This window comes from Leuciscus leuciscus (genome assembly GCF_965113295.1).
Source record: "Leuciscus leuciscus genome assembly, chromosome: 5".
NCBI classification, from domain to species: domain Eukaryota; kingdom Metazoa; phylum Chordata; class Actinopteri; order Cypriniformes; family Leuciscidae; genus Leuciscus; species Leuciscus leuciscus.
In genome coordinates, this window is record NC_138729.1 from 52,570,261 (window position 1) to 52,583,540 (window position 13,280).

The 13,280-nt window shown below is 40.1% G+C and overlaps 1 protein-coding gene across 2 annotated transcripts; it reads left to right on the forward strand.

Annotated features, from left to right (window-relative positions):
- Positions 1–47: 47 nt before the first annotated feature.
- On the forward strand, positions 48–9,061 carry LOC309499826 (uncharacterized protein). Of its 2 annotated transcripts, none has more exons than XM_082171317.1 (4): positions 48–256; positions 833–1,008; positions 4,381–4,542; positions 5,539–9,061. In XM_082171317.1, exons 1-4 carry the CDS (start codon positions 228–230, stop codon positions 5,814–5,816), a joined length of 645 nt encoding a protein of 214 aa, XP_082027443.1. In that variant the 5' UTR covers positions 48–227; the 3' UTR covers positions 5,817–9,061. The 2 variants fall into 2 exon arrangements, with proteins under 2 accessions (XP_082027443.1, XP_082027444.1); XM_082171318.1 differs by having other exon boundaries at positions 52–304.
- Positions 9,062–13,280: the final 4,219 nt, after the last annotated feature.

The following is a 13,280-nucleotide window of genomic DNA, read 5'->3' on the forward strand; positions in this document are numbered from 1 at the left end:
GCCTCTAGAGGGCGCTGTGTGAGCGGAGCTGCGCATGCGCAGTGTTCTTCATCTGCTTATGTTGTTGATTCGTTCCGTGTTTTAAACCGCCACGATGAGCTTTTATGTGCTGGAGATTTAAATAACGCGACCAGAAGACATATCGTTCATCTTTATCCGCGTCCAGCATGAGAGGTGTAGAACATCGACGCTTTGTTTAGCGTAGAGAATGTTTTATAGCGGTTATAATGTCACGAGCGATTCTTCGACTGCCAAGGTGAGAAACGTCGTTTTCATTCGGTGACATCACGCGGAACTCTGTCAGGTATTATGTACATTTCATCTCTGTTTTGGTTTTGTTATCCTCGAATGGTTTGTAATGCTTAATAGCGCTTTGAATGAGGTAGTTACAGTCCTGAGACCGGGGCTACTTGTCACGTGATCTGGACCAAAGGGCAGGACCGGGTTGTCACGTGGTTGTTTTATGTTGTGATCTTGTAGTTTATTAATTACGTTACATTCTCTCTAGGGTATAATATACATATATATGGAGAGAGAGAGACTTTAAGGTTTGTGTCTAACTGTAAGTAAAAATTAAATAAAAACAACCCTGAGAAATATTCCATAATATTCACTAATGTGACAACTAGCCCCAATCCTCTACACAAGTGCACTTTATATGTGTCACCAGACAGTAATATTGCTGGTGTTTCTGTTTATGAGGAACCTTAAACGCTCAAAGTGTGCAAAAGCATTTGAATTCAGTGCATAAGATGCATGATATGTGCATTTTCCCCTTGAATTATTGTTTCCACACAGAATGTGCTGCTTTTAAATCCCATCTTTCCCTCAGCATGACCCTGGCGTTGACCCCTGCGGCCGTGTGCCAGTGCTTCACTCTGGTGTCGCTGTGCACGTCCATCGCAGACCCAAACTGGATCCAGGTCCAGAACTCCTCCAATCCCGACAGCAAGCTCATCTACGGCGTGGCCTTCACGATAAACGCGTACCAGAACCGCACGGACACAGGTTTGGTCCGATACTTCTGGATTTTCCTATAAACACAGTGCTTATGTAAGATAGTGATTAGTGACATCACAAACCCTAAAATGTACATAAACCCCGCCCCCAGGAACGTGATTTATAGATGATCAAGACAGAATATGCTAATCAATGACTAGAAGATAACTACTACACAAAAACTCATCAACTAACCATTCAGAAATGTCCAGTTGCTTCTACATGTTGTCACTTCTTCTTGAGTCTCTCCATCATTGTCTGACTCCGGTTTGAACATAAAAGGCTAAAAGTTTGTGAAATTTTCAGAACGCAAGCTGTTTTAGCTCCGCCCCCTGTGCCGGGAGCAGCAGCTCATTTGCATTTAAAGGGACAGACACAAAATCTTTGCGTTTTTGCTCACCCTCAAAAAGTGACAATTTTAACATGCTGTATAAAATATCTGTGGGGTGTTTTGAGCTAAAACTTCACACACACACACACACACACACTCTGGGGACATCAGAGACTTGTTTTACATCTTGTGAAAAGGGCATTATACCACCCCTACGGCTACGTCTACATTAATCCGGATACATTTCAAAACAGCATTTTCGTTTAAAATCGCTCTCCGTCCACACTAGCGTTTTCCGACGTCATCTCGCAGGTCTTCTGACAGGATAATTTTATTTAGCTGAATATCTCTTCATTCCCTGAAGCGTCCAGGTTGCACTCACTCACCGTTATATGTTTGGTCTAAAACGCTAAAACTTCTCTCATGTTTTACCGCCGGACAGCAAATGCGAGTGAGTTTTCTGTCATCTTTGCAGGACTGTGATATGAAGAGTGTGTAAAGTAACACATTTTAGCAACTGTGTGACAGTGAACAGCACATAACAGGCACAATACCGTTATAAACATGAATATCTATTGGTAAAATATGCGTCACATGACTAAACTTACGTCATCGTTCTTAAATACCTCCGTTTTGACAGTCGACGCTACAGGCCACGCTACAGTCCACACTACAGGCCACGCTACAGGCCACACTACAGGCCACACTACAGGCCACACTACAGTCCACACTACAGGCCACGCTACAGGCCACACTACAGGCCACACTACAGGCCACACTACAGGCCACACTACAGGCCACACTACAGGCCACACTACAGGCCACACTACAGGCCACGCTACAGGCCACGCTACAGTCCACACTACAGGCCACGCTACAGGCCACACTACAGGCCACACTACAGGCCACACTACAGTCCACACTACAGGCCACGCTACAGGCCACACTACAGGCCACACTACAGGCCACACTACAGGCCACACTACAGGCCACACTACAGGCCACACTACAGGCCACACTACAGGCCACACTACAGGCCACACTACAGTCCACACTACAGGCCACACTACAGGCCACACTACAGGCCACGCTACAGGCCACGCTACAGGCCACGCTACAGGCCACGCTACAGTCCACACTACAGGCCACGCTACAGTCCACACTACAGGCCACGCTACAGGCCACACTACAGGCCACACTACAGGCCACACTACAGGCCACGCTACAGTCCACACTACAGTCCACGCTACAGGCCACACTACAGGCCACACTACAGGCCACGCTACAGGCCACACTACAGGCCACGCTACAGGCCACGCTACAGTCCACGCTACAGGCCACGCTACAGTCCACACTACAGTCCACACTACAGGCCACGCTACAGTCCACACTACAGGCCACGCTACAGTCCACACTACAGGCCACACTACAGGCCACACTACAGTCCACGCTACAGGCCACGCTACAGTCCACACTACAGGCCACGCTACAGTCCACACTACAGTCCACACTACAGGCCACACTACAGGCCCCACTACAGGCCACACTACAGGCCACGCTACAGGCCACGCTACAGGCCCCACTACAGGCCCCACTACAGGCCACACTACAGGCCACACTACAGGCCACACTACAGGCCACGCTACAGGCCACACTACAGGCCACACTACAGGCCACGCTACAGGCCACACTACAGGCCACACTACAGGCCACGCTACAGGCCACGCTACAGGCCACGCTACAGGCCACACTACAGTCCACGCTACAGTCCACACTACAGGCCACACTACAGGCCACGCTACAGGCCACGCTACAGTCCACACTACAGGCCACACTACAGGCCACACTACAGGCCACGCTACAGGCCACGCTACAGGCCACGCTACAGGCCACGCTACAGGCCACACTACAGGCCACACTACAGGCCACACTACAGGCCACACTACAGGCCACACTACAGGCCCCACTACAGGCCACGCTACAGTCCACGCTACAGGCCACACTACAGGCCACACTACAGGCCACACTACAGGCCACACTACAGGCCACACTACAGGCCCCACTACAGGCCCCACTACAGGCCACACTACAGGCCACACTACAGGCCCCACTACAGGCCACGCTACAGGCCACGCTACAGGCCACACTACAGGCCACACTACAGGCCACGCTACAGGCCACACTACAGGCCACACTACAGGCCACGCTACAGGCCACACTACAGGCCACACTACAACACGAAAGCAGCGTTTTCAAAAAGCGTAGTTTTCATTAATCAAAACGCTGTCTCAGAGTGGACGGACGGAAGGACAAAACGGAGAGAAAAAGACGCGGAACCGTCACAACTCTGCTGTCATTATGTTAAGCCCGCCCCCCGACTCTATACACGATGTGATTGGCCTGACTAGAGTTTGTTTTTTCCAGCTCGCAAGCCAATGGAGAGTTGCTAGACGACACTGGCTGCAAATTACATTTGCTAACGCTAGGGTGCGTCTAGATCTCTAGGCTAGCGCCTCGACACACACACACACACACACACACACACTCCAGGTCTGAGGAAGGACCTGCGCCTCGACACGGTGACAACGCAATCCTGAAGTGTCAACTAGTCTCTCCGCTGTGAAGGCCTCCTTCCCTTTACCTCTGTACAGATAAAGTGTTGTCAAAATGATTACAGTTCGCATGGATATTAACATGCCTAAGACTTTTGCACAGTACTGTATATAAGTACAAAAGCACATACCTGTAGACTAAACACTGATACGCATGTGCAAGCCGTCAGCGTTCTCACAGAGACAACGTAAGAGTTTTCTGTGAGAACAGTGTCGTGTTAGCGGCCGCTAAGTTAATAACTAATGATCTTTACATCGGAAGTGAATCAATCAAACTGACTTTAGCTGGACAATAGCTTTATTCTAGATCTGCTGTAAAGCCTAAACACTCTCTGTTACTGTAATCTCCTATTATCACTGTAAAGCTGCTGTGAAACACTCTATATTGTTAAAGCGCAGTATAAATGAAGGAGACTTGACTTGTTCTGGTGTGTGTAGGTCCGTTGGGTGGTTTGCACGGATGGGGAATGTGGCTCCTGTATACACTGGCCGCTCTCAGTTACTGCGCCGTCTTGTTATCAAGCTCCTCATTCCTGATGGATTTCCTCGGAGCGTCTGTCAATCAATCCAAGCTGGTGACATCACTGCACGTCTCCACAGGTGACATCACTCAACCTGAACTCACTGTACGAGTGTGATGGGATCGTTCCTACAGTCAAACCAGAGTTTATTCAGACACCTTCAACATTTCTCACATTATCACAGTTTATTCGCTATAGTTTAGAAAATGGTAATAAAATATGAGCAGAACTCAGTTGATATTTCACTGGTTTTGTCAAACTAGACAAAACTACATCTTGATTTAAGGATTTTTTAATATTTGGACTGAAACAAGACAAAAATACATCTTGATTTAAGGATTTTTTAATATTTGGACTGAAACGAGATAAAAATACATCTTAATTTAAGATTTTTTTATATTTGGACTGAAACAAGACAAAAATACATCTTGATTTAAGGATTTTTTAATATTTGGACTGAAACGAGATAAAAATACATCTTGATTTAAGAATTTTTTAATATTTGGACTGAAACGAGACAAAAATACTTCTTGATTTTTAGAATTTTTTGATATTTGGACTGAAACGAGATAAAAATACATCTTAATTTAAGATTTTTTGATATTTGGACTGAAACGAGACAAAAATACATCTTGATTTTTAGAATTTTTTGATATTTGGACTGAAACGAGATAAAAATACATCTTAATTTAAGATTTTTTGATATTTGGACTGAAACGAGACAAAAATACATCTTGATTTAAGAATTTTTAGACATTTGGAGTGAAACGAGACAAATGCATCTTGATTTAAGAATTTTTAGACATTTGGACTGAAACGAGACACAAATACATCTTGATTTAAGAATTTTTAGACATTTGGACTGAAACGAGACACAAATACATCTTGATTTAAGAATTTTTAGACATTTGGAGTGAAACGAGACACAAATACATCTTGATTTAAGACTTTTTAGATATTTGGACTTAAATGACACAAAAATAGTAAGAAAGAAAAGCATTTATTGCAGTGTGCCAAGATGAATTCATCAAGCTTTGCATTTCTTCTACTAATGTGTGTGTTCCTCTGATTTCAGCGGTCAGCTGTGTGTCGGTGCTGGGTGTGTGTGTGGCGTGCATGTGTGTGATCGAACACAACCTGCAGCGAGGGAACCCCGGATCTCAGCCGAGCCGCAGCCTGATCCTCGGGGAAAGCTTCTTCATCCAGATGTTGGGTTTGCTCTTCTCTCTCACCGCGTGTGCTTTCGCCATCAAGGCTCGGCCAGAACCCGTCAGGTCATGTGACTACCTGAGCGTGGGCGGAGACGACAGTGATACGGAGCCTCTGATTGGTCGAGCTGAGAGGGAGGAGTAAAGTCGTATCGAGTTTAACCTCTATAAAGTAAAGAGGTTCAGTTGATTTATGCACTTTATTTCTCATGACGGGAAACAAACGCGATCGGGCAAACACATGCAGAATTCAGCGTTTATGAAATTCAGGGTGAATTTGAGTTGAATTGGTCATACAGGATGTAGAATTGGAATGACAGGAAGTATTTACGGTTCAAAGAAATTCGAAACTTCACTGAGATAGTGTGATACTGTAGTTTTTGTAAATATTTTAAATTGTTTTGTTTTTTATATATATTTTCCGTTTTCATTTTAATTTTTATTGTTGTCATTTCGGGTTTTTTTAATGTCTGTTTTTTATTTCAGTTTTAGTTTATTTCAGTACATCAAGTTGAACTAAATGAAAATGAGAAATGTTACTGAAATAAAATAAGTTTAAGTTTATATTTTTATTTTATTTTGTTCAAATAAATTCAGTTATCATTTGTTTTATTTTAAGCAACAACATTTTTTTTTGTTTCAGTTAACTATAATAACATTATTTACTATGTTAAAGTTCAAAGAAATTCAAAACATCATTGAGAGAATATGATAGTTTTTATTAATATTTTGGTTTTTATTTTTATATTTTCCGTTTTCATTTTAATTATTTTTGCTGTCATTTTTATTTTATTTTTATGTCCGATTTTTATTTCAATTTTAGTTTGAGTTATTTCAGTACATCAAGAACTAAATGAAAATGTTACTGAAATAAAATAAGTTTAAGTTTTTTATATTACTTTGTTAATATACACATTCAGGTAATGTTTGTTTTATTTTAAACACCAACATGTTTTAATGCTTTAATTTTAGTGTCAGTTAACTATAATAACACTGAAACATATATTTTGATAAAGCACAATTAATTTGGACTAAATAACATTTGTTTGTTTATATTTGTCTGAATTAATTTGCCATTTTTCTCTAATATTGTTACAGCAATTAGCAAACGTTGGTCATGCAGCACCAAATGAAGTCGTCTACCATAATAATCCATAAAATCACATTTAATTTTTTACAATAAGATTCACATTGAATTTCTAAGTGAAAAGAAGCACAGCTGCTGTTTATGAATTAAAAACAAATTTCTTCATTCTAAAAATGAAAAATCAAATTTTTCTTAAAAATAGCCTAATTGTCGTGTGATGACGAGAGCATATTTATGAATAATTCATAGTGAAAAATGAAATGTTTTGGATTTTATTCTATTTTACTTTTATGATTTTATTTTTATTTTTGCACGGTTAAAAAAATAAAGAACAATAGAATACAATGTGGGGGATGGGCAAAAACTGTAAGGGCTTATTTATTTATTTCACCTGAACAATATTTAATTAAATTAACTTCATTTACAATTCTGTATCCTGTTTGCTACTTCAATTATAATTCAGTTCAGTATTGGCTCAATATTGGCTTCACTTCAGCACTACTACTATCATTACTGCCAGAATTATGGGAAATGTAGTTTTTCTGTAAGTATGATCATTCCAACATGTCTTGAGGTGCTTCACGCAGTAAAACTCAGTTTACTCTCGGACCAAATACAGAAACCACTGAAGTCACACTCGGTTTGTTTCAGGGGTTTAAGAGCAGAATTACATGTGAACGCTCTAAATGAACTCAACAAGCCTTTATGCTGCATGATCATATTTAATATTCAATTTACAGTATGCATAAATAAGAGGAAATCATATAAGACTCAGTATAATGTTGTATCTGACCAGGTGTGAACCGAAAGTGGACTGAGACCCGATCAGAGTCTGCTTTCTAATGCACATACAGTGTAAAAGTTCTTATTCACTTAAAGGGTGAGTTTGGATCTTGTAAAGTGTGAAAAGTAAGATATTCAGGGCTGATTTCATCTCGCTGGCGTGATTTCTGTGGATATATGAATCAAACACCGATCCTCAGTGTGCCTTGAGCTTCCTGGAAGGACTTTTATTTTGTAACGTCACGTGTCTGAAAAGAGGTTTTAGAGCTGTTAAAGGGATACTCCAACCAAAAAAATAAAATAAAAATTCTGTTATTTATTCACCCTCCGCGTTCTAAACCTGGATGAAAAAAATGCTATGGAAGTCAATGGGGTCCAAAAACGATTTCTTCAAAACATTCTTCAAAATATCTTCTTTTGTGTTCAATAGAAGAAAGAGGCTCTTACAGGTTTGGAACAACATGAAGATGAATAAATAACTCTTAAAAAATAACATTCAAATTTTTTTTTTTTAGGTGCACTGTCCCTTTAAATCACCTGCTCCTTCAAAACTACAGATAAGCATTACATTTTCTAGCTAACATTGATCTTGATGAATCATATGAATTCTGTCTCATACTGTATTTGTATTTCCCTCTTTTAAACAATAATATTGTACCATTTGTCGTCTGATATTCTGTTATTTCAGTGTAATTATGACGTGTTTCTGTCATGTTGTACAAATCTTTCTTTCGTCTCATCGAGGAAAAGATTATAAGCAAATAATGATTTAAATGTGATACAAAAGTTCACATTCAGAATATAATGCACAGATTGTTCTGATATATTTAGAGAGTGTAAAATCTAATTTTTGAATGAATCTCACTGCATATTTCACAATAATCTTTCATTTTGAGACATGGCAAACACTGTGATTTCAACAAATACTGTGTTTAAAGAGGAAACACACAATTTTTGCTCATGTCTGGTGAAGCCATTGCATTTAATTGTGTGTAATACAACAAGAAAAAAGATCATATCTTCATTGTTTCTTGTCCACAGTTGAGCTTCAGACGTGTTAATGATCTGGACTGTTCACTACATGAACCTTCATGGTAACAGTGGCATCATGGGAAGTCGTGCCTTAATTTCTCAGCTCTAATTAGACTCGTTCTCCTCCGTCACATGACACCAGCTTGTGCTCCAGTTGGATGGAGACCATCGCCATAGTAACCTTGAGAAGTTGTTAATGTCACAGATGATTTTGTGAATGGGGAGAGAGAAATATTAACGTGACGTTTATCAACGGCAGGGTTAGTTGTGGATGTTAAACCGAGATTAAGGTCTGAACTGAAGGGTAGGATTGAAGGAAAGCTGATATTTGCACTGAAAGGACCGTGTTTATCATGAGGAGGAAACAATCTTCATCTCAAAAGTTTGTTTTTAAAGTAATGCATGCATAATATATATTCGTTCTGATGATGTTATTTATGCCTGATGAATCTTTGCACATTTAAATGAAGATGATGCTTTGAACAATACGACGATCTCACTTTATTTCCTGTATCTTTACTGATGAAAAGCAGTTGTTAACATTGACAATGTATTTATTTTCACAGCGTTTATTAATTTTTGTTAATGTCATTTAAGATACAGTTGTTCTTTGTTCATGTTAGTTAAAAAAATACACTCATCTTAACAGATGCAGCTTTTGGTTTTAATAATGAAATTAATTCATAATTTAATAAAGATTCTTAAAGTTGGATTCATAAAAAAAAGAAAGTTTTTAGGAAAGTAAGATCAATTCTAACCCACACCAAAAAAACAACAACGACATGGTAACACTTTATTTTACAGTGACATTAATAGTAATAACTAAAAATTATGCATAATTACACGCAACTAAACCAAACCCCAATCCTAACCCTATAGTAAGTACATGTAGTTAATTATTATCACTTGGTACTAGTAAGTCCCACTGTAGTCAATAACTTTATCCCTTAAAACTCATCTTTGATCACCAAAATGACATATTTAAAAAAATTTTCCTTGAAAAAATGCCTTATAATATCTTGACTGTAACTCGACACCCTCGCCTCATTTAGTATGCGCGGCTCTATGAATATGCAAATGAGCCCCACCTCCACTCACTCACTCAGCTCAGAGATCCACTGGTTGACGATCGCACGTTGATCTGATTGGTTACAAGGTAGTTTGTGACGTCAGAAACACCAGCGATTTCAAAGCGTGTGTTTGAGACTGTCTTTGGTTCACTGCAGTTTTAAGGAGGAAATACTCAGCAATGCTGTCGACTTATGAACTTACACATGCTTTGTCTTAAAGCAGATTAAACACACCACATAGACACATAAACAACATTAAACGCTGGAGTTTCACCACAGGGGGACTTTTAATGTATAATTACAGTGTAACAATGACACCTTAAAATAATGTGTAACCCACTTTACAATAAGGTTCATTAGTTAACATTAGTTAATGTATTAACTAACATGAACTAATCATGAGCAATACATTTGTTAGTACTGTATTTGTTAATCTTTGTTAATGTTAGTTAATAGAAATACAGTCATTCATTTTTAGTTCATGTTAGTTCACAGTGCGTTAACTAATGTTAACAAGATTTTAATAAAGTATTAGTAAATGTTGAAATCAACATTAACAAAGGCTGTATACGTGCAGTTTATTATTAGTTCATGCTAATTAATGTAGTTAACTAATGTTAACTAACGCACCGTGTTACCGTTTAAATTATATGCGGGAAGGGGGCGTGGCTGCCCGCGTCCAAAAGGGGCGGGGCTCAGGTGGGTGTGTCTCTCAGCTGATGCGCGCGCGCACTTCATCTTCAACGCGGGCGTCAGCGGCAACGCATCGCGTTCGTTCGTTCGCTCGCAACGGCAGATCAGCATCCGAACGAACGGACAGACACACGGACTGACGGATCCGCGGTGAGACAGTGAGTATGTGTGTATGTGTATGTGTATGTGTGTGTGAGAGAGATGGAGAGACTCGAGGCACTGGATGCTGCTGTTGTCATGGAGGGATGCGGATTCAGTGATGCATCATTTTGCATGAGCAGAAACACGCATTATGTAATGCGATCAGGTGAACGCTGGATCTTCATTGTGCATCCGTCGTTAAATGCTATTTAATAATGTTATTATGATAAACAGAGACTATTGAGCGCGTCGGTAACTGGTTAGTAGCATCACTAGGCCTATTCACTGATGCTGGTAATGCTTGTTAATAGATCATGTTGCGCGAGCCGCTTCGAAAGGTGAAGATGCGTTATTAGTGCATGTATAGTGAGATGTCATCTTTAAAGCACGAGGGCTGTGTGTGTGTGTGTGTGTGTGTGTGTACAGGCCTCCATCTCCTGTTTTTACTGTCAATGTTGTGTGTTTTTGCGGCGCGCGAGTCTGATGCATCAACCCTGCATGTTTACATTCATGCATCGCGTTTGCGTTTGTGTCATCGAGTTATACGCGTATGCGGTGATTATTAAACAGTGTATCAGGGTATTTAAGTGTGTGTGTTGGATTTATGAAGCATGTGAGCGATGATGTAATGCCAGTGAGTGAGTGACTGTGGTAGTAGAGGCACGTGCCAGTGCTGATCTGATCCAGTAATGGTGGCTCTGCTGGACCAGTGATGCCACTGCACATCGTTTGCAATGGCATAGAGTTTATGGAATAGTAGAGCATGTGCACATTGTGTGCTTTTACAAAAAAACAACAATGTTGGACATGCACCATGGTGTTCTTTAAAGTACCTTCGGAGGGCTGTGTGAAAAGCCTACCATGGTATACAAATATGGAAATCATCTGGGTTTATCAAAATGCCAGAATATATAAATATATGAGACCATTACTGGTTCTGTCATGTGCTTGAGAACTGATCCGTTGAATGTTGCTATATTCTTACACTGTTCATTTTTAGGGATGCATGATATATCGGTATCGGCGATATCTGTTCATTTTTAATGTTATCGTTATCGGCCCAATAAGAAAATTTGTTTGATGTTCTGATAAATAGTAAGCTGATAAATAATGGATTATTTTCCTTCAGTTAAGATGCAACATGATGTTTTTGAATTACTTGAAATGTGATTGGAATCACTTTAAAAAAATGTAAAATACAGTTCAGTGCAACATGTGCAGCGCAAGTCTGTCATATCGGCTACATAAAATTATAATGAGATCATCATAACTGTGTGATTGGGACATGAATTTAATGTTGAGACAGACTTTTGTTTTTGTAACGAGGCTCTCAAAAATTATATACAAATTTGGACTTAGATTTATCGGCCAATATATCGGTTATCGACTTTTAAATATAAAGAATTATCGGTATCAGCCAAAAAATTTATATTGGTGCATCCCTATTCATTTTATTGACACATTGTTACCTTTGCAAAGAAGTACTGGTATTGTGATCTCAATATGAGCTCTAATATTTCTCATCAGATGTTCTGAGCGGCTCACATTCATTTTTAGCTCTTTTTCTGGATGGACTATTGAAATATTTCAGTCTATTTCTTATTACCTTTTCTTTAAAGGGATACTTCACCCAAAGATCATAATTTACTCACTCATGTCGTTCCAAACACGTAAGATTTTCGTTCGTCTTTCGAGAACAAATGAAGATATTCTGTAATGAAATCTGAGAGATTTTTGTCCCTCCATTGTCAGTCAACTACCACACTACCACAAAGAGATTGTAAAACTAATCCATATGAATTGAGTGGTTTAGTCCAAAATTTCTGAAGAGACTCGATGGCTTTATATGATGAACAGGTTGAATTTAAGCTTTTATTCACAGATAAACATTGATCAGCGAACTTAAACAGAAACTCAACCGAACATGCTTGACGCACAAGAACAAACCTCTTGCTGAAGCTCAAACGTGCTGCGTAACACGAGAATGAACCTCATTGGTTCTTGCTGAAGCTCAAACGTGATGCGTAAAACGAGAATGATCCTCATTGGTTCTTGCTGAAGCTCAAACGTGCTGCGTAACACGAGAATGAACCTCATTGGTTCTTGCAGAAGCTCAAACATGATGCGAAACACAAGAATGAACCTCATTGGTTCTTGCAGAAGCTCAAACGTGCTTTGTAACAGGAGAATGAACCTCACTGGTTCTTGCTGAAGCTCAAACGTGATGCGTAACACGAGAATGAACCTCATTGGTTCTTGCTGAAGCTCAAACGTGCTGCGTAACACGAGAATGAACCACATTGGTTCTTGCAGAAGCTCAACCGTGCTGCGTAACACGAGAATTAACCACATTGGTTCTTGCAGAAGCTCAAACGTGCTGCATAACACGAGAATGAACCACATTGGTTCTTGCTGAAGCTCAAACGTGCTGCGTAACACGAGAATGAACCACATTGGTTCTTGCTGAAGCTCAAACGTGCTGCGTAACACGAGAATGAACCTCATTGGTTCTTGCTGAAGCTCAATCGTGCTTTGTAACACGAGAATGAACCTCATTGGTTCTTGCAGAAGCTCAAACGTGCTTTGTAACACGAGAATGAACCTCACTGGTTCTTGCAGAAGCTCAAACGTGCTTTGTAACACGAGAATGAACCTCACTGGTTCTTGCTGAAGCTCAAACGTGCTGCGTAACACGAGAATGAAGCTCATTGGTCCTTGCTGAAGCTCAAACGTGCTGCGTAACACGAGAATTAACCTCATTGGTTCTTGCTGAAGCTCAAACGTGCTGCGTAACACGAGAATG